Below are 26981 nucleotides of genomic sequence, written 5' to 3'. Positions count from 1 at the left end.
CAAACAAGTCCACACCTGAGGAAAATATGTTTGAATTTTAGATTAGTATTTTTAGTGAGAAAAAAAATGCATACTGTACTTCTGCGAAACATCTGCTAGATGGTACATTAGCTGGGCTAATTAATATCACCATGTATACACATTAATAATTCCTAAAGAATATTATCTAATATCGTGAATGAACGATCCTTGGGAAATGCACAGCTGTGAATGGCCTGGCGTTTTGCAGCGAGCAAACATGGAACATAGTTGACTGATTGGCACCGACATGCAAACAGGTGGAAATGTGACGGGCACAGGAACCAAGTCACACGCTCAAATTGGTTGGAATAATGTGTTTTTCATTTTGAACATGAATAATAAAACATGTCGGCAGCACCGCAAAGACTGGAAGATTGTGTTCGTGAATTTTTAATGAGTGTTTGTTTTTCCCAAGTAGCAACAGTATCATCGTCATGGAAACACCCCCAGCCAAATACAAGTCACATTAATCATACGATATAGCATAAATGTAATATGCAATAAACTGCGAACTAAATAGCGTTTGTGGGCCGAAAGCTTCACAGACATAGACTTCCCGTGTCACTTAAATTGTCCATTTAATCAAAGTGACTTTGTGTATACAGCGATGAAACCCAACCGAGCTAATCCAGCTTAGTGGACCGTCTTCAAACACGGACACACTGCGATCCTGCCTTAATTGCATTTTCACTCCTTCTTATCCTAGACAAACTTGCAAAGTGCAGTTTACGGGACTAAAATTTAATATCGTCAGAGACTCAGAGAGTGATATATACTGAAGAGCGTGGTTACCTGGCAACACCGTAAACAAATAAATGCAGCATAAAGGGATGTGTTCATCATAAAAAAAAACTTGTCCAATACCCCAAAAATTACAAGGTTCTAACATTTTGCACTGGAAAAATCTCTTTTATTCAAATCGGCACCACCCTGTTTTCAATGCCCCACCCAGATTGTGTTACTGCAGAAGCAATTTCCATATTCCACACAGTAACATCAGAGCCAATCACCTATGACTTGTATCATGTATTAGTACTCTAAACCACTGATAGTACAAACATGCCCTGGTGTGCGTGTGTGGCTTTACGTGGTATCATCTGTGACTGCATGTTTTAAGTATACATTTCTGTTGATGACAGGGATGCAGTCCGTTGCTAAGCAACAGAGGAGGATGCCGTGCACGGCTCAAGATTTTAAAATGATTGGAATTGATCTAAGAGAACCTTCAATGATGGCCAAATTAGCCGAGCGTGGGTAGCTGTGAAAACTTGGTAGTACATGTGATGTGAACAAAAAAACTGAATAAAAATTGCCAACTTTTAAAAGATAATCCATGTTTGTTGGTAGTTTCTGAGATCCCGTTTTGTCAATATCTCTGGTATCTATTTGTTTTTCTTTTCTTCGTATAGACCATGGTTGCATTATCTATGGAGTGCTTGGCAGATGATGAATGCCCTTCAAAATGATGGAGCACCATTGAGGAAGCATCTTCACAATAAAAAGGGAAATGTTCTTGAAATAATAGCAGGTGGTACATGTACTTCAGTATTAGCTGCAATAGGAATCGATTATAACCGTGTGGGCATTGTCTGGCAATCATGCAAAGCTAAGATTTTCCTCCAAATTCACTGTGTTTACATCAAATAGTTGTGTATTTTTTTTTTATTCCAATTACTGACTTTGCTGGCAAACTCTTACAAGAATACAGTCCACTCTCGGTAATTATACAAACCAACCGGACCTAGCCAAAAGTTTGTTTTATCAGAGATTTGTAAAAAGTAGAGTGCCGCTCCCATTCATTGTGCACATAAATGCACAGTTAGGACCAAGAATTTAATGTTTGTTATAACCCAGTATGGTTATTAACAGCGTTTGTATTAACGAGAGTCGACTGTACTTCAAAAAAAAAACCTAATGCAAAAAATGCTACCCACTGAAGGTGTAGAAATTTGTTAAGTTTTCAATCAAATTAAAAAGGCATGGTAATAAAAGTTCTGCTTCATTATATGCACTGAAAGAAGATTTTTAATCAGGGGTTACTTTCAAAACGTCAAGGGACAAACGAGAAATGATCACAGTGTGATCTGCGGTATATTTGTTGTTGCATAAGTGTGGGCGTGGTGTATTGAAACTGCCCAGATTGCATTACATGCGCGTCACAGCAGTTGCATTAGGAAAACGGCTCTCACAGCAGCATCAAATAACTCAGAAAATATGTTTACTTTTGACTAAACACAAAGACTTCAATCATTAACATGGGGCATATGAAAAATAAAAAGAGGTACATGTACATACATGTATGCACATCACTACATGTCATAAAAATACATTTAGTTGATTGAACTTTTGGTCAACATGTAAGATGTGAACATACACTGTACCCTATGTTACATTTTGTACTATTTCAACTCTAATGCCCTCATTTATTACCAGCAAACCTAGTTCTTTTAGCCTGACCTAAATTGCATCCAAACACGCTCCAGGAAGAAGTCTTGGACTTTGTGCTCTGCCGTTCTTTTTCTTATCACGGACCCTTACGGCGTTGTAAGAAGCCTCTCAAGAAATTGCTTGGTTGACAAGATATGGCCAACAACAAAAAAGATGAAAGAATGCATGCATGCAAGAATTATATGAGCCACTTCTCCCCCCCCCCCCCCCCCCCCCCCACCTGAATAAAAAAAGAAAAAAATGTTCAGGTATAGACAAATCTGGCGACAGCCATTTTCTGGGGTGGCACTAGGCTCATGCAAGTCGCATTCAGGTATACGCACGCACTATGGGCTCCTTCGACCATTGACCAAAATGCACGGGTGCCTTGTCTTGAACCACGCGTGCAGCATGCGTATACCACCGCAGTAACAGCTTCTAATTCTGGTCGCCGGATTCTGCTACAGAACCCATAAAAGTAGCCAACAATTTCAATAAAATAATGCATAACAATACAAAATGTGGTCAACTGAACGAGGGAATCTACATGTATGTAAGATTACTACAGAGACACAAGCACAGTATTAAACTTGACCGAATTATGGTTTCTCATGATTTATATAGTTCCCCTCTAAGCATCGGTCTCTTTTAGAAAGTCTGTTGAAGAATGGGACCTCATCAATAACTGCGGTCCAAAGACTACAAAGCAAATCCTGTCAATGATCTACAGAGATGACTACACACATTCGTCTCTCTGACTTGGGCCGCGAGAGAGTCCTTAATTTCTCTTGCGGAAGACGGATTTCCGCTACATGGATAGGCATAGATGTATAGCACACTGCATGTGCAATTTATAATATCTGAGAGTGCAAACGCATCGTTAGCACTACGGAAAGATGATGAAACAGATAAATAAATTTTCAAAGGTCCAACTGTAACAAGAAATTGACAGAAAAACAACGTGATAATTTGAGCTGATACATGATGAATTTTCATTTTGGACTTTCAATTGATAATATTCGGTAGAACTTCCTCTGGATAGATTTAGTGAGTTTTCCTATTTATAGTGGATAAATAGGAGTGAACCGAGGAAAAAAACACCAAAGTCCTTTTTTTTCTTTCTTTTTTTTTAAACAATAAACAGTAAAATAAAAAGCACTTTTCAGTCAATTTTTGTGTCAAAAGCCATGGAATTTTTTGGGACTATGACAGAATCCTGCTGGGAAAATACTATGTTAGTGTAAAGAGAAAAGTTGTACCCACATGGAGAGAACTGAAGACAGAATCCTTGCAGCTTCTTCCCCATTCTGTGGCAGGGTGCGGGCCGGGGCTCTCTGGCCGGACTTACTGGGCCGTGACGAAGAAACCCGCCGGGGCAGGATGGTGGGCTGGCCGACACTCGACACAGAGGAAACGGCAGAGGTCTTGCGAGCCTGGGTCAGGCGCGGGTTGGCCGAGCAAGTCCGGGTGATGCCACCCCTAGAGGGCGGCATTGGGGGCGGGGCCTGGACGATGACAGGGGGTGGTGACGGTGGCGGTGGTGACTTGCAGAATTGAGGGGGTTGGTGGGATAGCATGAAGTCAGCTTGCTTAACCTCACTGTCAGCGAGTCATTTTCGTTCCCTAAAAATCACAATCCCTTTCACAAAAGTCACGCATCTTGCAGACCGTCTCTTGAGAAATTCCGTGCAAAACCAGTCAAGATTTCTACACTACTTTTTCACGCATCAACAATTAAACCATGTTTCCTTCTAGGAGATGATGATGATAAGACACTTTATCTTTAGGATGTTTTGGAGAACAGTACTTCACTTGATCTACAATGTACAAGTACCATGCAAGTAAGACGTCTCCCTGAAGGTACTGAACAAAGTACCAAACTTTCCAAAATAATAACACAAAGCAGCAGCTGCAAAATTGACCAAAAGTGTAGTATGAAGCCTGCTTCTGGTCTGCTAAAAATCCACCAAGTTGATACACGTCCCTGCATGTGTTTGTACGCCACTGAGCGAATGTTAATTTCCTGGCTCGCTGATTACAAAGGTGAAACGTTGATGGATATCCATGGCAACCGTTCACAAACACCGATAAAAAAAACCATGTCCACTGTTCCCATGAACAGGTTGTTGTATGAAGTGAAATTCCACACCGAATTGAGATTCACTCGTTCAGTCACTGTCATTACTTTCTGGAGAGGGGGATCAGTTAAGGTCATGTGACGCGACCTCATCTGTTTTTCGGCCGACAGCCTTCAAGGCTTGTTGGCACAGTAATTGAAAAACCATGCATCTTTGTTGGCTGGCTTAACAATTCCACTTTCTGAACGTGATGAGATTCTCAAACCAAAAGACACACAGTTCAAACCATTTATAAAAATCATTTACCGAAGTCTGTGTTCAGTGGATATTTGTTGTTCTCAGTAAACAGCTGTCCTCCACAACTATTTGAATCTTACAATGGCATTTAAGGTAAAACTCCACCCCGTAAAGTGTCACCAATGTGTAGATAAATGCAGTACAATCTAGTAAAAGAAACGTATTCAGCTTCAAAATCAGAAATCCAGTCAGTGAAAAAAGCATCACTATCTATTCCCTGAGAAATGGCAGTTTGATGCGATCATCATCATCACAAAACCAGGTTGAGCATAAATTCCGATTTTCTCGAGTGCAACTGCATGCAGACCTCACACAAACTCAAACTCATCATTTGAAGCATCAGTAGAATTTGGATGAACTTACAGGGCAGTTCTGGGGGACAAGACATGCAAGATCTAGCTTCCTTCCCAAGACACATCACACATCATGATGTTCAGATTACAGTCAACATACATGTAAATCTCCTGAGTGTATAAGTCCAAGATGCCTTGCATGCACAGCATGCACTTCATCCTTGTGCTGTCTTGCCCAGCGATAAATAATGTCTTCAGCCGGTATGCATGGACATGTTCGGTGGGAGTGAGCACTGAGCACTGGTCACTACACATGTTCATTCATCCTACATGTACTGTACGTGCAGCTTAAGTGGCATAGGGCACTCAGCATCTGACGCCATGGGTATTTTATTTATAGACCATTTATTAGATATTTATAGAGACTTGAAATGGAATCTTGCTCATTGTTCCATCTGAATTTTGTGTTATCTGTTTTTATTTTTTTTCTCAAATCCTGCCTTCTATGAATGTGTACAATCTCTGAAAGACAGGAAAATAAATTGATGTCAAAAGCTCAAGTACAATAGCTTGTGAGAAATTTCAATCAAGCTAAGAACAAAATATTAATTTCTTAAATGAAGTCCTCTTCAACTCTCAACAACACCACTGATCTTCCCCCGAAGACAGCCCTAGAAAATGAACGAGGTGATTTCCTGGGAAACTCGTTGTCGCTTGTGATATGTTACTGTCGGTGAAGGAGAAGCTAATTAAAGACTTGACAGCTCCACACTGCGGTGCGATTCTCATCAATCGAAACAGGGAAATTTGAACTCCTCCTTTTTTCATTCCGATCCTGTTATTCAATTTAATGGAAATACCACGATCTCTCAGCAACCATGTAGTATCAATGAAAGTGTCCTCGCTTGGAAAATTGCCGGCCGAAACGATCCCATACAATGCAATGTGATCAATGGAAATGCTACGTTTCCAGCATTCGTACAGTTTCAGGAATTGTAAGATCACGCATTGAGACGCTACGTGTCCATGGCAACAGTTTCAGAGCTATTGTAGCGGAAAGCTATGATGCGGTCGCCAAGTCCTATCCAATCAGTTTCACTGCCTTAGCGGTGGTAGCAACAAGGCATCTTGGGGTGAGAATTTCATCAACCTCGGGAGCGCTGTCTCTCAATGCATGATGAACAAAATTAAAATGCCAATGAATGGAATTTCTTCATTAGATCGGTCCTGTGGAAATGTTTCATACATATCGCCGTTCCTTCTGTCAACACAATGCTTTCATGCATGCAGTTTTTAATGAAGGCCAATGTGTTTACGTGCGTGTGTAATATTACGTCCTGAAAGATACCGTAATTTTTCAAAAGTGTATTATTGACGACATCTAACAATAGCCCTTGTGTTTGTACACAGCCGACCTGTAAAAGCACAAAAAGAGTAAAAGCACATCCTCTGCATCTAGATGACACAACGCATTTCCCCGGTAGCCATCAATTATGAAGTACATACAGGCGATGGACTAATTGACGTAGGGGCACCGTCCAAATATCATTTCCACCATTTTTGCCATTGAGTAAATGGAGGCATGGAGCACCCTCAATCGCCCATGCACTGATGGTATGGAGCTCATTTCTGTTTGTCCTCAAAACATCACCATGTTATTGGTAATACTCCTCCCATATGGAAGTAACCACCACAGTCAGTCATCAAAACTTCACTAAAGCTGGCCCAGTAGTAGGTAGTTCAGTCAGTACCATAACTCCACTGTACAATTCAATACCATGTGACCAGCACACAATGTACAGTATGTCCATTGATAGTTTCTCCTGAGATCTTCTCACTCTAGTATGTAATATCAACCCACGGTATGATTATGAATGGTAACAGATGTTCCACACCACCAGTGTTCATTCTTATGGTAAAACGCCTCCCTCTGGCCTAATTATTTTCACAGGGACTCTGCTCAAGGCTTAACGAAATATAACTCCAGCTGATAAGGAATTAATTACCATAAACATATGATGTAGGGAAAATTGCATCATACCCGGTACTTTGTCAGCTCAGTTCTCTTACGAAGCTGACTTTGGAGGTTCAGGGGGAAAAAAAAATATCTGACCCAAAAACAAGTGCATGTATAAAAAAGTTCAAAGAAAACTTCATTTTACTCTTGGTTTGATATTATTATTATTATTTTTTTTTTGGGGGGGGGGGTATTTTTTAAGGGGACCTTAGGTAAATTGTAAGTACAAAAATGTAAGTATTGTCTGGAGTATGTAATAAAACAAATATTCCCATCAAAGTAAAAGGCCTGAAGACCCATTTGATGGATAACTCAAACTTTGCATAGGCTTTGTGGACCTATTACAATGTATTGGTGATCACTCAACTGAATATGCTCGCCATTATAATGCATACAACGTGTGTCACTCAGATCCACTTTTGCGCATGGACACAAATTAAATATTTCATGAGTTTCTATGAAAACAAATCCAGTCCATTCTTCTGCGGCAGTTTTTCTCCACACCATGCCTGTGAGCTTTGTATGTTGCTGTACTATAGCATTGTTACCATGGCAACTCTTGACACACTTTGTTCCACCTCACAGAGCACAATGTCATACACCTGGTATCCATGGTGATATGGATTCATCAGCGTAGAGAACAAAAATTGGCATGGGCATTCGATGGAGGCGAACCATCATTCATGGAGCTTAACAATATCAGGCTGGAGGCGAGAAAAAGGATCAATTGTTTCATAATGCATTTCATTGCGGTCAGTAAACATCAGATGCTTAAGAAACAGGACAGTTGTCAGGGTTACTGTTGTCAGGACCACCCACGTGTGTAGTCCTCCCCAACTTCAACAGTAAGAGACAAAAATGGCGCAAAACACAAAGAAGGATTTTCCTCCTGAATACTCAATCTAGCATTTTCGAGCACTGTGTAATCTGAATATGTCAAAAGCTAAGTTGGATATTTATCATACATGTAGCACTTTTAAAACAAGAACCTTGAAGTGCAAATATTTTTTAAGTACTGTAAATGTAGGTTATGAAACTGTGGATTTGTTTGCAGAACATGACAGCAAGATTGATGAAGTGAGAACGGGGCTTAATGATGTCCTCATTCATGTAACGGAATCGCACCATTAATCACAGTTTATTCTAGTTGTGTCATATCTGGCTGAGTCATAAAAGCTACACAAAGAAAAAAAATAAGATTTTCTGATAAAAAAAATTCTTAACAAAACTCAGCTGAGAACCGACAGCAAGTTTGCTTGTTACAAGAATGTTACAGTGAAAGCTAACCAAATGTTCTAGAATTTTAACTACTCCATCCGTAATAATTTGTGCTAAGCACAATTTTGCATTTAGCAAGGCTCCTGAGATTGCTAGAGCATCCACATTCAACGTACGGTAAATGCAAGAGTTCCCTGGACAGGTGATGTTTTGCCAGTGGGTGGGAACACCAATTACTCCAAGCACAAGAAGGATTTAGTTTCTTGAGCCCGGGATTGAGGCGGGTCAAGGGTTAGGATTCAGGTTGCCTAGCAACAAGCAAACACTGCATACTCTTGTCACCTCCTTGCTCATGTACAAGTAGAGAAGTGTTCTCTTCTTAGGAATGTAAGACATCTGGGGAATTCGTGCAAGAGTAAGTTCTGTTGCTTGTAAGATGAAGGAGGAAGAACCGTGTCTTCTAATTGATTTGAGATGAGATACCCAAGTACATATATCAAATTTTCTTCTTCCGCATCTACACATTGCCTCAGGGAAAAGAATTTCAGGCATTCAGCAAATTTCAACGATGTGCAATGCATGTTTGTACATTTCTATCATTCCAAACACTCGCTGTGTAAAGTGTATAAAAAAACACACTACTGTTTATTTTTTTTATTAATGACTTCATTATCACATGGATAATTTTGAGCATAGAGAAAATGATTGAATCTAGTCTTGCTTCTGAGACCTTCACATATAAACATAACTGTTTGAAATAAAGACCAAACTGAAAAATAGGGAAATTTGAGTGACTGAAAACAGCCTCAACGATCTCTTTTCCTGGGTTTGATAGTTTTCTCAACTGTCATTTTCAATGCTGTACACTCATTGTAACAACTCATAAAAGCTTGAAGATCATCAACGTATCCGTTTCCGCAGTGTAGCTAAAAATTTCCCTTCTCTTAGAGAGTACAAAATAATCAAGATCCTGAACCCTTTTAAAAACTCAATATTTACAGACCATGAGTTAATGACATTGGCATTGTCTGAAGGCAAACACAGGATGGCAATATGAAACGGTTAATTACTCCAAGGCAACGTGTGTACTCATCCCTCGTCTTGCAGGGTCTCAGGTACACGCAATGTGGATACAGGGTCGCTAGGCAACCAATCAATATTGTGAATAATGAAAAACAAGGAGAAAATAAAATTATGGTGATGGACGAAACAGGATGCGTGGATAATAACGCCGCAGGCCGAGTCATATGGAATTATTCATGGCATTCATCTTGTGAGTTACAATGTCTTTAGAAACTGTACGTAAAACACGAAGTACATTTAGGAAAAGGAGGATGTCAAAGGCACACTTATACCTAATTGACTGGATCCTGTGAGACACATTTTGAATGGGACGTTTGTCAACAGGTTCCATTTCTTGTATCCATTCTAAAAAAGAGAAGACATGTATTATGGGGAATGTGTTTATTTTTAATCTCTTTCACAGTAGCTCTCACCCGCACCCCATTTGGACAGGGGGGGGGGGTTGCCCACTTTTTGCCACTCTGGATGGGGATGGATTTTCAGGGATCACACAGATTCTAGTAGCCTGAAGAAAATGTCGTTTGTCAACTTTGCAGATCAACAAATCTTACACAACATGCCTACGGTTTTAGTAATACACTGTTTTGATAATAAATCCTACTTTGAAAAAAAGATTGAAAGTAGGTTGAAATCCTTAATCTTTAAAAATTAATTTTAAAATAAAATAGAAACATTTCATCAATATACCAAAAATTGTAAGATGGCAATTGCTTTGTGATGAAAAAAATATTCAAATCTATGGTACATGTTTTCCATGTAGAATAAACAACTTACATATAAACACAAAATGTGTTCCAAGGGCCCACTGAATATCATTCCCCTTTCGCAATGGAATAGCCTCATTTAATATTCATGAACTTTATTGCTAGTATCAGTCCGACACTAGAGGGCTCTTGTCACAATATGTAAAGCCATCAATTCAATTCATTGGGAGAAAAATATGAAATACACAACGTAGGCCACTAGAGGGGGTAATTTATCAAAGCCAATACATCCTCTTACGCTATTCACAATTAGATGACTCCTACCTCAATGCATGAAGACGCTCACAAAATTTACATTCCAACATCCCTGTTAATTACAAACATCGTTTCCGATAGAAAAATCTGTGTAATGTACACACTTTGTCCAAAAGATTCTGACACAATAATAACAGTTAGCTCTTAGCCAAATTGTGTTGACAACTTCTGTCTGTTGAGTTGAAATCTCTGCAGCTTTTAATCTTCGTCTGGGGCCGTGTAAGCTGACAGCTTCTTAACAAAGTTTTTCTCTTTTTCCCCCCTAATCCAGCAAAGCTCTCCCTGAATACCAAACGGATTAAAAGAAGATGGATAATCCTAATGCCAAAAGGAAACAGACTGAATGGTATCCTAGGGTTTTACGAAGTTGTTTTCATCACAATTACTTGGCGGCTTTGTAAAAAAAAAAATTCAGTCTATCACCGACTAACGGTTCCATTCAAAATACTGTTTCACATCCGATCAATTGAAAAGAAAACAAATACAGGTGGATATTTGACAATTATGTGGCCTGCTTTTTGTATATTTTGTTACTGTATTAACCTTACACAACATGGCAACACTCCAAACATATGCAGGTACGGAACTACTTCTTGGGTTGTGAGCAGCACATGCAATTGAGGTAAAGTACCTTGCTCGAGATAGGGACACAATCACAATGATCTCCAAGCTGGGTTTTGAATGTGTACAGCAGAAGACTGCAACCGCAGACTGAAGATAAGTTTGGCCCCCATAAATGATGGCCTACAAAGCAGATCTCTCAAAACCTGATCTCGCCCCCTGGGCCCCATCCAAGCTACCCCCACCGGTGGGGATAAGGGGCATTTGAAGCCTGCTAAACTGTCCAGAATTGACAACACCATAATGCAGTGGGACAGTGACAGGAATCCCTTGCAATGCTCCTTACATCATACTTAGACTCCTTCCTAAATTGGCATAAAGTTTATGACAACGTAAGCCAGTCTTTGCTGCCTCACCCCATCCAACCAATCCCTTCCTCCTTGCTACACACTGGAAAAGAGGAATCCGATTATTGTGAATTGCTTCTGGCATGGCGAGAGCTACGTATGTAGGAATCATTTGGGCCTGCTTAGGCAAAAAGCTTCCAGACTCTTGTGAGGCTTCTGCAACAAAGACCAATCCTAGAAACCACTCAGGAAGGAGTCTAAGTATGATGTAAGGAACATTGCAAGGGATGCCTGTCAGTGTCCCACCCCATGGTGTTGTCAATTCTGGACAGTTTAGAAGGCTTCAAATGCCCCTTTACCCTCACCGGTGGAGTTGCTTGGGTGGGACCCAGGGGGCAAGAGATTATCCAGGTATTGGTTATGGGCCTCAACATTTATGATGGGATTTTAACTCCTTGCCCTCAGCTTAGAATGCAGTTGTGCTAGGTACAATAATTTCAATACTGGGCAATAAGCCTTGAGAAGTGTGAATCTGGGAGGGCATTAGTGTGAACAGAATTCAAGAAATGTTGATATTTGTTTTTGTCTGTGTTGAAGCTATAAAAAGCTGGCAAATTACACGTAATGAAGGAATGGGACCTTATTGGTCATTTTACAGGAGCTTATCACTGAGGCTTATTCAAGCTCAGGAGGAGAGTTTGCCATAACAGTTTATTGATCCCATCTTAAGTGGCCGCTCCACCCCTTGGTAACTCCGTCCTAACTCTGCAGACAATTCAATGAGATTTCCCTAATGGTCATTAAGCCAAACACCTCTGACAATAACCAATTCTACTCCAAGCCTATCAAAAAAACCCACACAATGCATGCAGTAAATGAGCGCCTATCAATAATCCAAGGATCCATCCTAATGGGAGGAGTGGCCTTAACCCTTTGCTGGTAGTTGAGAAACTAGACAATATCTGGATCTGAAAATAGAAAATTGATGAAAGAGCAGCAGGGCATCTATAGGCAATTTCCTGCCTTGACCGATGCTAGATTCTTTTTGGGTCAAGATTTTTACACACAGAGTGCCAAGCAGAGGTGTGTTCCAAAAGGATCCAAAAAAATTGTAAACTTCAAAATTTGTTTGAATGTATTTTTAGCCCAAACAAATTTATTCTGAACATTTTAGAACTGTACAAAACTATAATTTATGTATCAGGCTTTTTATTTTACCAGTAATCACAACAGTGGAAAAAGGGCAACATACTGTACATGTAATATTTTTTTCTTTGTAGTCTTAGATTTAAATGGTTTAAGGTTAAATCGCTTGCAATTAATTACTTGTTGAAGTTTTAATTTGTTGATTCAGTTTTTATAAGTTGGACGTTGGACCTACATATATGGGAATGCCACACACCTCATTCACCCTCTGGGCCACGAGATGTTGCAGTAAATCAATCAAACGATCAATCAAATGGGATTAAAATAAGATCTCTGGTGATGCACAAAAGAGGACCCTCCTTAATATAGGCCGCATGATCAATACTGGTTCATGAATAATTAATACAGTAAGGAAGGGGATTCGTTGCAGATTTGTTGCGTGGTTGTGGCTGGTTTCAGATGTAAACAAACATATGGCAATAGTCCAATTATGAACATGAATCTTTAACGACAATTTTGAAACAAGATAGCTCAGTTGGTGATGAAATCTGATAGGGGAGATGGAACATTGGTGTCACTGGTGTTCTGTTTATAACCTTTACATCATCATTTTATTGTAAAGTTGGAAATTATCTTTTCACGCAGGAAAGTATAAGTAGGAAGCCCCCCCCCCCCCAAAAGGGAGTGACAGGAATAGGTACACCTCTGATGAGGAAAAAGTGAGAATTTTTTTTTTTTATATTTTTGTAAAGATCAGCCGTTGTTACTGTTCGTACTCAAGCAAACTGCATTTGTTTGAACATGTTGGCCCTCGCAATTCCTTTTTCTTTACATACTGTACATCCCTGTCTTCTTAGAGTGTCCCTAAGGTGCCTCGGACCCTGTGCACATAACAGAGACAATAGTAAGCATTCTTTAAAGGGCAGCCACTTCTTAGCGCCCAACTTAATCCGTTGGCAAGTTGCCTGAAAAAAAAGTTGGATTGCACCCTGCGCGAGGTAATCTAGCATTACAAGTGCCGAGCGCATTGTGTCGCGGTTCTGCAATGAAGCCTGAAAGAGCGTGTTTATTTGCACTGTTGTTGTGTGGTATCCACAACCAACGCTTTTCAGGAGTTAGGCGGTGATATTTACACTGGATGCAGTGAATGGTCTCTAGTTGAAGTTATTTCTGAGAGCTAACAAAAAATTGAGCAGGCTCGGGGTACTAGTATTCTGTATTTGTAGTCAACCGTATCTGAACACATTTTTGGCCTTGTTCAGGATTACTTTTAAAAATGTTAGATATGCGACCTTGATGGGGGTAGAACATTCACTCTAACCCTTGCTGCATTTTGTACAACCACCGTACCCTGACTGTATTTGTTACCATCATGAAAAATTACAAAGTTACATTAAAGGCATATAATTTGTGCATTTTGTTCGTTTGCAGCAACAAAAGTGCTCACAATCTAAAGAAGGATGCTGAACAACTAACCCTGATGAAGTTTCAGCTCAGTTTCAGCTGTAGAATTTGAGAAAAAAAACATTCTAGGTTGATTTCAAATCAAAAGTTGCTGAATCATGTTTTGAATTGGGCCTGAATTCAGTGTCCGAGACATGTTCTCACTGAGTCGATTGCAGCTATGCGATGTCGCCCACCGATCCGAATTATAGCAACTGCCCGCGTGCGTGCATCGTGCCAATGCCTGCGCACGCTTCATTGAATAAAACAAACGATCTACTAACAGAAATTTCCAACAGTGCGTCTTAAGATGCACCGTTGGAAAGGCCTTCTTTCGTTGATTTCTTCAGAATGACAGCATGTCAGAAAGAATAATTTCACAGGGAGTTTAGTCCCCTCACTATCTTTCAACCAAGTATGTTTTTCAACAATAATTACGTCAGTTACTTTTTGGATAGCTGCAAATGATTGACTATACACAATGTAGCTTTAACATACTGGGATGCAGCATATTCACAAAATTAGAATGAGACAAAGCATTACTGGTGCTGGAAGTACTATACACGTGTAAGTACATTTTTGGATCACACAAATAACAATTTCAAAATTCTACGCTAAAATTCTGCACTTTGAAACTTCAGCTTTCCTTCAACAACACCGACTAACTTGCCAACACCACTCAACCAAAACATTGTTAAAATATTCAACGAAGGCCACAGCTCAAAAGATATCTTAATCCATTCGATGATGGTTAGGGGATTTATTCCCAGTCATCCATGAAGTCCAGTTTGAAAGAAGCTTCAAGCTTCCCTGGTTACAATTACACGCTATTCCTGCTGTACCTAATCATGCCTACTCCCACTGACAAAAGAGCGCTGGATTGCGTGATGAGATCTTTTGTCCACAGGTATCGGCGATCAGTCAGAAAGGGATTTAATTTCAAGTTTCTGACAACTTCAATCAGGAAAAACAACATTCCTGTTCCCAGAAGCTTGTAGTCTTCCACATGCTTGCTTGATGAGGATAGATTATTAGTGTTCATTTTCAGTGGGTATGTTTACACACCCGCTCCATCAGGTCACATTAAATTGCCAATGAATGGCCACAATTAGTTGGTCTGGTGATAGAAATATCTCGTAAAAAAAAGGCAAGGTGACGCCGCAATAGGGTGTAAATTTCAACACCTAATGAAAGAACTTTCCCTTCCTAAACCACTTTGTATCTGATATTTTACCATGTCCTCAAGTTAGTCCCAATATAGACATGACTGAGAACATCTGTAGGCCTCAACATTATTTCAATAGTGACCCTGAAAACAAAGCAACATTTTCAATGTTCGAAGGATCAAATTCTAAGTTTTGTAATTTGATTTGGCTAAATACAATCAAACACCAACAGCAGAAAATACAAATGGAAAGCCCTAAGGCTAAATGGTACACCCATGCACATAATTCACAGTTCTGAGCAAAAAAAATTGTTGCCTTCTCCCGACCATCACATAAAAGCATTCAGGTGGCCGTTTCACATGACCACGCTACTGTTAGGATTCTGAAAGCAAACATACCTTAGGTGGCATGAGGCATTGTGGCCAGTGCTGAAGCAATCTTCATCACCGATGTGATAATGACTGCCCAACCAATTGGTCCCAATAGACCTGGGAAATAATGAGGCACCAACCCAACAAATGAAGTCAAAAGGCTAACAAGGCAAAAGACCGTGCCATTATGGCTTTCAAATCTCATCTACAAATGTACACTGCACATGCTGATTTCCATGCAGTAAAACCAAAACGGCAAGTTGGACTCTGTTGGATCCAGCAGACAACTAAAAATTAGGCAGAGTTGGATTCTGTTGGATTGAGCAGGAAGTCAACGTTGGACTCTGCTAGATTAAGCAGGGTAGTCCTGAGGAACCCTCAGGGGTAAGGGTTAAAAACATGCAGTTAAAACCCGTTACCAAAATTTCTGAAAATAAATTTAAATTACCAGTTTCCCTGAGGCTTTATATACAAAATGAATGTAATTCTGTACTAGTCATCTCCGGCCTAGTTTTGTTCATGTGCATAAATAGAACCCTAGTGTCAGTGTTGAATGGTTTAGATACACAGCATCGTATGAGGCAGGCAGGATGCAGTATCCGCCCTGGTCAAACAAGCCGACGACAAGACAGGTGTCTTTGCTTTCCAGTTAGGGCAGCCATGGCATCCGCCCTCTTTTACAAACAATGTCCTCAGTGGACTACAGGAGAAAATGATGGACGGGACTAGAGGAGCAATCTGACATGTAGCCTAGTGCTATAAAGATGATGGTTTCAAAAACTGAAAAAGAATTACAGAGTTTGACACTCTAGAGAGAAATAAAAAGATAACGGACAATTTAAAGCTTTCTTCACATAATATCATCAGGTTCTTGCTCTTCTCAATTTCATATAATTCTCGGTCTGCTTTTCATGTGTCAAATTTAGGTGTTTTTTTTGCATGTCAACCAAATTTTTTTCACATCCTTCACAAGTTCAATGCCTCCAAAATAATTACCCAGTAACAACACCTTTAGCATTCCATGTTACCGTACTTTTAAAAATCTGCATGGTTAACAACTTCCTGATCCCTGCATTAGCCTATACACTCTTATAGCTGTACCATGAAATAATACCTTTTGATTGCCCTTTATTGTATTATTTGTAGTTTCACACGAAAAAAGATTTCAACAAAAGAGCGCAAAAATTGACTATTCTCATCTTGTCATTTTTCAAGTTGGATCACATATATCTTGTGTTACAGTCTCTAGGCAACAGTAATACCTTGTATTTATCTAGTACTATGGTTACTAGGCAACCAACAACAAACAGCAGATTAGGTCCAAGATTTGCAAAGGCCTTGTTAAATAAAAAGGAGGGGGGAAAAGAATGACGGCCGTTCAAAAGAAAAACAAAACACAGGTTCCAGACTTTTGAACTCACTTTGAACTTTCCTTTAGAAAAGGGTACCAGTTTACCCATGTAGCTAAAGAGTGAGATATCAATCAAAAATGAAGGCTACCACAAAAGAACATTGGGTGAGTTGTTATCTAGATGAATACTGCTAAGGAAAAGCTAGTTTTCTCAACAAATTTTAATTAAACAGGATTAGGCCTAGCTCCCCCAGTGCCAAAAAGTACAACAGGGCAATACCAGTTCCCGAAAATATAACATTAGGGGCCTAAACTAAAAGTATTTGATTTGACTGAAAAATTGCCTTAAATCCCAGAACTTAATGGGTAAAAATTAAGGAGCACATTTTAGAAGAAAATTTCATCAATGCAACCACTACCAGAGCAAGAAGTGTCAACCATGTGAACGGGCATGTCAGAAAATTGAAAAATTCCGAAAAGGTCACTTCTCAAATTTCCTACATTTTTTTAATACCAAATCAACACAGTTACCACAGAATCAGTTTTGTTTCTTTAAAAAGCTGACTACTCAACGAGTGGACGTGGGCAGCACAGAAGTGGAAGTTAGTTAAATATTGATTTCCGTAGGTTGTTGTGCTGGCTCCAAATGTCTAGCAATAACTGAATATCACAGCAGCTTGAAAACCTATGTCAACAAATAATGGAGTTGTATTATTGTTAATACTGTACACCTGCTATTCAGAACGGTGAACTGTGCGCACGTTAGTACCGACTTATGATAAAGAACAAAGCAAGCACACAATCAGGCCTTTTATGCAATTTGATTGTGCGGTTTAACATTTGCTGGTTTTTTTTTTAGCTACTGTATTTTCTTTGTGCGGTTGCTGTTATCAATCTGCGATGATAGTTGCCAAGGTTTGATAAATATACACAAAATAATGCACAGAGTCAACATATTAATCTAGTCCCCTGCATTCGGTGTCAAAAAATTTTCTATGTGATAATGGGCAGTTCTTTCAATGTCTGCACTGAGTCTGTAAATATCTCCACCGAATCACCCCTATGTACATAATTAAAGAAATAAAAAAGTAATAAAAGACATGAATTGACTGCATTTCAATTTGAACATGGACATAAAATGTGGAAGTGCATTTGTAGTCACAATGGAAATTACATATTAAAGATACTTTAAAGCACTTCATAAATTACAATGTAGTAAAATGAAAGAAATGTGAACCTATTTGTTTCTGTGGTGTTTATTTATAGTAACAGATGCCGGCTGACCTCTGTGTTGGTCTCCCAGGGAGTTTACACTCACTGGAGAAAAAAAATGACCAGATTTCAAATTCCGTGGACAATAATGATCACTTTGAAATTCAATTGAACTTTGATTTTTGCTTGGAGGACTGGTAATTTATAGCCAAGAAGTGACAAATAATTACAGAAAAGAAAACAATTTTGAGATGTTTGCACTCAGTGGACTCTCAATAGAGACCTGAAGTTGCATTCTTTAGTTGGGAAACTGGGTGTCATATCTCGGTTGAGATTAAGAAAGTGCAACTATGTAATTAAATCTGCACAATGGGGTTAAAGATAATAACGTACAATACTAAAATGTTCCTATACACTCACTGAACCCAACAATATCACACAGCAACCACATTGTGAGGCATAAACATGAAGTATCCAACAGATTCCAACAACTGAACAAAAAATATTTTGTTCACTACCTAAATCATCCCAATCCGACCAAAAAATCCCCCAGTTTATATCCACAAGTAAGATCTATACACATTACCGTTAGGGACTTAGGGTTAATCAGAAACCCTAATTCTGTAGCACCACCTACAAAGTTACAAACATCTGGGTACCTAGAAACTATCCCCAAAGATCAATATAATCAATTGCTGTTAAGTTGTTTTCGTTTGTGTCCAAAATTGAGGTGTGGAATAATAGGGCACATAATTGAGACTAAAAACCATGAAAAAGCGTCTGTGACTGCTTTTCAATAATTCATACTGACACATTCAATAATCCCTGGGTTTGAATTGATAATGATTTAGCAATTACCACACAAAAGGACTTCTACTTACACCCAAACAATTTATAACTATGTACTCGGCAGGGTTTTAGATGGTTGTACAGTTGCTTTCCTAGTTCCAATTCTTTTTCACGCGAAGTAGTTTTTGATCAGATCCGGAATTGAATTAAACCGATCCAGAACTAGGAAAAGTGGCATTGGTACTTTTGACGTCGCATATTCAAAATTAAAAGAGAGCTCTTAAATCAAAAAAAAAATTGGTTGGAGTATCTCCCACACTCAAGGTAAACAATTAAATTAATGTGACTTGAATCCTTAGATTGGTTGAGCTGAAAGCAGACTGAATAATGTTTGCAATACGAAACTTGAGAAACGACTGTATTGCTCTCTATTCGGGCAACCTTTAAAACTAGGCAAACTTTGTTTTTTCCAGAAAAAAATAATAAACTGAAAACATTAAATACAACATAAGGAAGGGGTTACATTAAATCATAGGCAACGAAAACAATCTTATTATAAAGGAAGCAAAACTGGAAACCTGAAGCAGAACAAACAATTTGTAAACAAACTCAACAAATAGGCGTAATGCAAAACAACTTGGAAAAGATGTTGCAACCTGAAGCCATTTCCGCAATTGTGTACAAAGTCTATGGAGAGTCAAGAAAGTATTTCCTAATAAAATTGGAAATGTTTCTCAGTCCCAGATTCATGCCTTATCATCATTTCTGCAATGAATGACTTTCATTGAAATGATATATGAAGAAAAAGCAGCGTCAGGTTGCAACATTTTTTCCGACAACTTTTCCACTTCATTTTATTTTTAGTGTAAAAAAATAACAGAAAGTTGTTATAATAGAACTAGGCTATGTCATGTTTCTATTAAAGGCAGAAGGCTAAATATTCAACATCAGCATGATCAGTACACAACTGAAGAAAAAAAGATGGAAAAAAAATGTTGCAACCTGGCACCACTTCCGTGATGGTGTACAAAGTCTATGGAGTCAAGAAAATGTTAAATTGCAAATGTTTCTCAGTCCCAGATTCGTGTCTTATCATCATTTTTGCAATGATTGACATTCAATGAGATGATGTATGAAGAAAAAAGTGGCGTCAGGTTGCAACACTTTTACCCAAACAGAGAAACACATAGAAAAGAAACCTGGAAATTACACTTGATGATTAACAAATCGTGCAAATGTAAAACAGAACACATCAAAAATGTCAAATAAAGTTGTAACTTACATTTCCATTTTGTCCAGGGTCAGAATATTTCTGTTTCTTGTTTTCTTTCCCGCCATGATGTGGCCTTTCATGACCGTTGTTTTACCAGCAACACCGTAGCAACTCCACCTTCATTCTCCACTCGAACCAAAAATGACAAAATTTTGTAAAATTTGCCTCTAAAAAAACGGGGTTCTTGCTGCACAAAATGTTTGCCAAATGATTCCCAGAGGATCAGAAAGTTTCCCTCAACTTGTTTGGAAAGTGTGAAGAATTCAAAAAATGTTGCTAACGGGGTTTATTTTATCGACCACGGAGCTGAAATCGACCGGCGCGAAGCAGCTGCATTCCCGGGCGGTTAAGTCCCCGTTGCCCCGGCTAGGTCACGAACTCCACAACAAAACGAACAATGTCGTGCGAAGTTGACACCGCGAGTTCGCCGGCTGCAAAATGACCCAAATCGACCGTTTCAGACTTCTAGGACACCCACGGCTACCCACCGGGAAGGTACTCGGCAAGAATCATTGCTGATAATTGTTGGAAGACGTTCGAGAGAGGAAAGAACCACGACGTTTTTATCGCAGCCTAGCAAGTCATACTGCAATGTACACAGACCCGAAACAAGATGGCGGAATGTGGAGTCCTGTACGACCACAATGCAATGCGCGGTTGGCTGGGAGATGACAAGTTCCGCGCGCACCCCTCGTACCGCCCTGCCGCACCTGCATGCTGCAGCGCTGAGGCCGGGAAAAGGGGCGGGGTGTTATTTTTGAAAACTTTGAAAGCCAGCAGAAAACCCGCAACAACTAATAAGAAGTAACAACAACTAACAAGACAAGTTCGTTTAGAACTTACAGCAGGACTGTTCTTATCAGAACAAAAAAACTACTTAGCAAAGTTGATAATAAGCTTGACAAGTTCTTTTCAGAACTAATATCTTCTAAGCAGTAGTTATTATAATACCACATGGTGTTACCGCAAACCGAAATGATAACAACTAATTACTAGATAACTTAAACAAAATGCTTGCACAATAAATGCAATCAAAGCGTCGAAAGGCAACTGTATGCATGACAGTTACATGCATACTCGTCACTTGCAGTTGCACAATATGCTTGCTGCACCGCAGTGGGGGTAAAAGTAAAGCAGTTCGCAAGTTTAAGATCTCTAAGACAACCATGAAAAACTACTATTTCAGATATGCTAAACTGTAATTTTATGAAAATGCTATCATATTCAAGAAATGAGCTTTATTTAGGCCTATGTTAAGTTACATGTAAAAGCTGGACAATCTGAAAATTGAGGGCGCCCTTATATTTTAGCAGGTCCACTTTTTTGCGTGCGTGAGAAGTAACGGGACGAATATTGGAGATGGGAATTCGAGAAAGAGAGATATTGTCGCGCGCATCTGTGTTATGGCTCTTCTTTGATGGAACTACTTCAAACATCACAGAAATGTCAGATTTGCAGCAGGTGCCTGTTGTTAATTTAGGGCGCTAGAGGCTAGCGCGTGCATTGCATGGCCTTGAGCGATTGAGGGCGCCCTTTGATTTTTTTTTACGGAGGAGTCCAAATTCGCTGCAATATCCCGTATCGCAACACGTGGCGATGTCAGTGTTGTTATGATTTGGCGCGTCGGATATATTACGACATCAATCATTAGTTAAATGTAGCCTCAGTACACTATCTATTGATTGTGCCTTACATCACTTAGTAATCATGGAACCATCGGTGAGACAAAGGGGCCGATCAACTTCGAAAACTGTGCAAGAACAGCTCCCATCGCAGCAGTCGACCTCAGGCAAAGCGGGCTTCCGATTGAAGTATGTCATTCTCTTCCTGTGTTTGTTGTTCACGGCGATATTCTTGGGAACTTACTTTCTACTCGGTGCAATCGGTATTGGTTACGACACGCTCAGCAGTGGCATCTTGCCGTCAAACTTAAAGGGTCATTTTGCAAAGGGGGATGAAATTGATCTTTCCAAACCAAAAGATGATCTTCCTGCAAAAGCAAAGCCTTCACTAAAACAGCCCAACTCAAAGGCGCTGCCGCTCCCGACGATTGTTTGGTGGACAGACAAGCTTTTCCCCCATTTCCAAGGACAAAATACCGTCAAGATTGAGTGTGAGCCACATCAGGGTGGACTGGGAACTTGTCTTGTTACAACAGATAAAAACGTTTTGTCGGATCCCCTAGCGAGGGGCGTGATGTTTTATGGGAGTGATTTCCGAGCGTATGAAGCTCCGTTGCCACGACAACCCTGGCATGAGTGGGCCCTGCTACATGAGGAATCACCGCTCAACAATCAGATATTTTCTCACGACGTGATGATGTCGCAATTTAACCACACGTCAACATTTCGACGCGAGTCACATTACCCAATCACAACTCAGCACATCAATAACCTGGAGTATTTCACTGAACGCAAACCGTTCCCCCTTAATGTGAAAAATCAGCATCGGGAGAAACTGGCTCCCATTGTTTACATCCAGACACACTGTAACGTTCCTTCAGACCGAGACCGCTACGTAAAAGAATTGATGAAATACATTGACGTGGATTCATATGGAAAGTGCCTAAACAACAAAAAACTTCCAGAAAGTCTACGAGATCCTGTTGAATCTATGGAAGCCAAGGAATTCCATGACTTCATCGCGAGGTACAAATTCCATCTTGCATTTGAAAATGGGATCTGCGAGGACTACATCACGGAGAAATTGATCCGTCCGCTTCACGTTGGATCGGTGCCAATCTACAGAGGCTCTCCGTCCGTCAAAGATTGGATGCCAAACGATCACTCCTTCATTTTGGCCGATAATTTTGATTCGCCACAGAAGCTTGCAGAGTTCATCAAAGGCCTGGACAAGAATGACAAGGAATACCTGAGATATTTGGAATTTAAAGACAAAGGAATTGATAATGAGTTATTAAGGTATTAATTAAAGTCCATCTTGCAGTATCAGAATACTCGTCTAAATCAGAAGCTTTTATATGAAATGATATACTTCAGTTCGGCTTAAAAGCTTATGAAACGAGGAGTGAAAAGTCATTTCCTTTTTAACCTGTTGCATGACCTGATGTGTATTAGCTCACAAGAAATGAGTTTTAATTTGACTTACTTGACGCAAACTCTGGTCTGTACATTTAAAAGCTTTTGGGCTTTAGCCACCTTTCCCCAAATCAACTACCCTTACCCCTTTCAAGTCGTTCACTTCAAGAAAAACTTACTGTGTACAATGATTTTGTTGTCTTGTTTTTCTTAGAGACACTATGGCCAAGCGGGTATGGGGTGTGAACGAATGGCGCAAACCCAGCTTCATCAATGCATTTGAGTGCTACCTCTGTGGCCGCATCGTAGAGAGACTTGAAGCAGAGCAAGCCCATGAGAGGGACCCATCTGCCCCCCTCCTGCCCCCGTCGATGGCTAACGGTAACCACGTCGGGTGTCCAGAACCTACCGTGTCATTTGGGGACATCAGTGGAGTAGCCAGGGGTGAAGAGTAAGTATAGACCCTTTGCACTCGCCAGCCATATTTGAGGCATATTGTACCCATGTGTATCTCTGTGGTACAAAAGTGCGCACCTCAGAGATGGCTGCAATTGAATGGATATGGGCTCCGTGCGCCAATGAAAGAGGGCGCTCTTTTACTTAGCAACGACGTCCCATGGGCGGGACAATTAGCTGGTTGACGCGCATCGTTCCTTGTGTGTGACGCAAGATGGCGTCGGTCGGTCAACCCCAACTGTACTTTCTTTGCCGGTGAGGGGGTACTTGTGAACGGAGCGAATAGAGACAAGAGCAGGGTAACTCGGCCAGCAGTGAAACCGTATATTCATTTGTGCACCAGTTTTCACTGTTGGCAGTTCAGTTGTTACTAGATTTGGAAACCATTTTATCGAGCTGGTACTCATGAAAAATTGTGAAACACAAAAGACTTTTGCTTATTAAATAATCAACCAAGGCAGCCATGCCACGCAATATTTTTCTAAAGTCCCCCCCCCCCCCCCCCCCGAAATCCCCATAACACACTGTGCTCAACCTTGATATTATATCACCTGATACTAGTGTGTATGTGCACATGTACCATGATACAGTGTACTGTTATCTTTAGCAGGATGCACTTTCCATTCTTACTAGGGGCACTGAGTCCCCCACTGCTCTGGCTACATTCCAGACATTGTGAACTCTCTAACCTGAACAACTGCATTCATAATCCTCCATGTCTACATAAGCAAAATGTTGCTGGCGGAATTTTAGCTCCAAATTGCTTGAATGTAAACCGTTCTTTGCAACTGCCAGCGTGGAACCCTACACCCCATGGAGTTGTTATCGTGTATGGCATCTGGTGTTATACTATACAGTGAACGTATTGCCTTCCTAAAATGGAAGTATAGAGGAAATGGTAAACTGAAATCTGGGTTACAAGTAGGAGAATCCTGTGTGGTTTATACAGGTATTGGCTTTACTGGCGGATGTTTATAACATCAAGAATGGATGGTGACTTGAGCATAAATGTGACTTCACAGTTTATTGTTGTTTACTGTTTGTGTTGTTGTTGTTGACAGTATCCATTTCTGGAAGGAAGACTACTGGGGTTCCAAGGACCAAGCTGTCGCTCTGAAGCGAATGATCGACCGAGGGGCCACCGATTCCTCCAAACTCTTTGAGGAACTTCAGAAGATGTTTGCAGAGGGACTTCTAGAGTCTGGCTAGTGCGGCTTGCCCTGAGCTACAGGGGGCCCTCTAACTTTCCCATGGTTCTTGGAGTGTTTTACAAGGTGCTTTTTCCTAAAAACCACTAAAATCAATTTTGCTTCTGATTTTCCTGTCGTATTTTGAATGGCATGGACATAGGAAAACATATATACATGGAGGATTGCATGTGAACAAATTTAATAGAATTTTACATTTAAAGTTTCAGGGTATTTAGAAAAGTCTAATATCAAAACAGGGTTCAAATAAGTTTAAGTGATTGCTTCACATTATATTTTGTGCAAGGAATATCAGAATTGTTAACAGATTGTGTGTGTGAGAAAATGGAAAATGGCTGATATCTGGATTATGCAATTTGGAGTATAACAATTATATCAGGTGCTTGCTGTGACTGTAGGAACGTGTTGTTAAGTCGGGCTTAATTATTCAGTGTAGAGTTACTTGCCATGATTGTTTTTGCTGGCCAGTGGAATAGTGTCTGGCGCCCTCTATAATTGGGAGAGGGCCAATGTATCAGTTTCAGCAAGCATTTTTTATGAGGTTTTTGGCCACCGTTAAAGGTGGTATTTATCAATTTAGCTGATTGAAATTTTTATGATTTAAAGCATTTAGCAAACCTTCGGATAATGCAGGTAGCAGTAGTCATGAATAAAAAATTTCCAACCTTCATTATTTTGAAGGATATTTAGAAGAAAAAACAGGGCTTCTGTTACAGATGTAACCACCACCTTCCTATTTTCTTAGAATAAAAAATAGCTAATGTTATTCAAATTGTGAATATTAAGCAAACATGCAAACATACATTTGTGGGAAAGGGTGAAAAAATGTAGGGTTTTTACATTTAAATTGAAGCCAGTATATTAGTTTTACAGTGAAATTATGATGGGAAATATTTAATAATTTTTATTATTAACTACGTTAAAACAATATCATCAATTAAACGGTACAAAGTACAACATGTCTTGCCCACAACGTGTCAGTAATGTATTTTAAATAATACATCACTTATTTTTTTTATTCAGAACGCAATAGACAAATCTACCTGCACTCACAAAGTATTTGATTGATGTCAATATCGCATGCTATTTAGTTTCATCAAATAGTGAAACTTACGAAGAACGATATGTCTTGCCCACAATGTGTCAGTATTGTATTTTAAATAATACATCACTTATTTTTTTAAACAAAACGCAATTAGACAAATATACCAGCACTCACAAAGTGCATTGTATTTGATTGATATTAATATCGCATGCTATTTTTTGATAGTGTAAACAGTATTTTTTATTGGGCATTTTAAACGGTAAACAGATGTGTACGTGACAGTATTAAAGCAAACTTGCATTTTTATCTTACATGAATCGGTGTGAAATAGTCCTATTATAATATGCTGGTGTTGAATCTGGAATCTAAATTAAACATGGTGCATTGTGGGATTGTGAAGGAACAGTGATGCAATGACTGTGACGACAGTATTGGAGTCGTTCACTTAATTGGTTGGGAGCGGATATTGGATATATCGGCATTAGCATGCTGTTGTAGTTAATTGCAACAGGTCGTTAGGATACACTGACATAAATAGCACAAGAAAAATAACGGGGGGGGGGGGGGGGGACCCTTTTTCCCCGTCCAAGGCTGAAGGTGATTACTGAAAAATTTCAAAATCCAAAAATTAAAAAGGTCAGATATTTTAGTCTCAGCAAGGCCTTCAGAGGCAAATGACCAGATAAATTCATTAATTTATAAAAATATAAAACTTCAACTGCAATTTTCACTCTTCAGTTTTAATCATGATGATTCTTTATTTTTCTTCACATCCCTATTTTTTTCCAATAAATTAAATTACAAATAAACACGAATATTTTTTTCATTTTAATAAACATATTGTCAACAAAACACGCTTAGTTAAAAAGTATTGCACTATGATACATTTGCTACACACAAAAACAGTGACTGGGTTTGTATGAGTTAAACTTTGGATAAATTGAAATTTAAAAGAAAACGTGAAAAAAAGTTTTTAAAAATGTTCAACTGGGTAAAGACAGTGTGCATGTTGCAAGCACTTCCCCCGCATTATGCTGTTTAACTTGAGACAATTCTATTTTAAAACCTGCAATGTTTGTGTTACAGTAAGACAGTGCTAAACATTTTAAAAAAATTTTTAAG

At 39.5% G+C, this 26981-nt stretch overlaps 2 protein-coding genes across 3 annotated transcripts in view; one reads left to right on the top strand and one right to left on the bottom strand.

Annotated features, from left to right (window-relative positions):
* LOC119731893 (protein FAM149B1-like) overlaps positions 1-20747 on the bottom strand; it is a 32364-nt gene extending 11617 nt beyond the window's left edge. Inside the window, exon 1 of one of the 2 annotated variants that reach the window (XM_038205178.1) lies at positions 20122-20747. In XM_038205178.1, coding sequence (XP_038061106.1) covers positions 20122-20192 — 71 coding nt within the window. In that variant the 5' untranslated portion in view covers positions 20193-20747. Of the gene's footprint in view, positions 1-3711; positions 4026-20121 lie in introns of those variants that run through there. The other variant, XM_038205177.1, reaches the window with a different exon arrangement.
* Positions 20748-21490: 743 nt separating this feature from the next.
* LOC119732443 (alpha-(1,3)-fucosyltransferase 11-like) lies at positions 21491-26172 on the top strand. The gene is made up of 3 exons (XM_038205967.1): positions 21491-23033; positions 23365-23601; positions 24668-26172. Exons 1-3 carry the CDS (start codon positions 21820-21822, stop codon positions 24813-24815), a joined length of 1599 nt encoding a protein of 532 aa, XP_038061895.1. The 5' UTR covers positions 21491-21819; the 3' UTR covers positions 24816-26172.
* Positions 26173-26981: the final 809 nt, after the last annotated feature.

Source organism: Patiria miniata, unplaced genomic scaffold (assembly GCF_015706575.1).
Source record: "Patiria miniata isolate m_02_andy unplaced genomic scaffold, ASM1570657v1 HiC_scaffold_24, whole genome shotgun sequence".
NCBI classification, from domain to species: domain Eukaryota; kingdom Metazoa; phylum Echinodermata; class Asteroidea; order Valvatida; family Asterinidae; genus Patiria; species Patiria miniata.
This window is presented reverse-complemented; position numbering and strand designations above follow the sequence as displayed.

Coding starts and splice junctions, on each gene's coding strand:
- LOC119732443 (XM_038205967.1), top strand. CDS start 21,820: ATGGAACCATCGGTGAGACAAAGGGGCCGATCAACTTCGAAAACTGTG. Junction 23,034..23,364: donor ATTGATAATGAGTTATTAAG/GTATTAATTAAA, acceptor TGTTTTTCTTAG/AGACACTATGGCCAAGCGGG. Junction 23,602..24,667: donor GGAGTAGCCAGGGGTGAAGA/GTAAGTATAGAC, acceptor TGTTGTTGACAG/TATCCATTTCTGGAAGGAAG.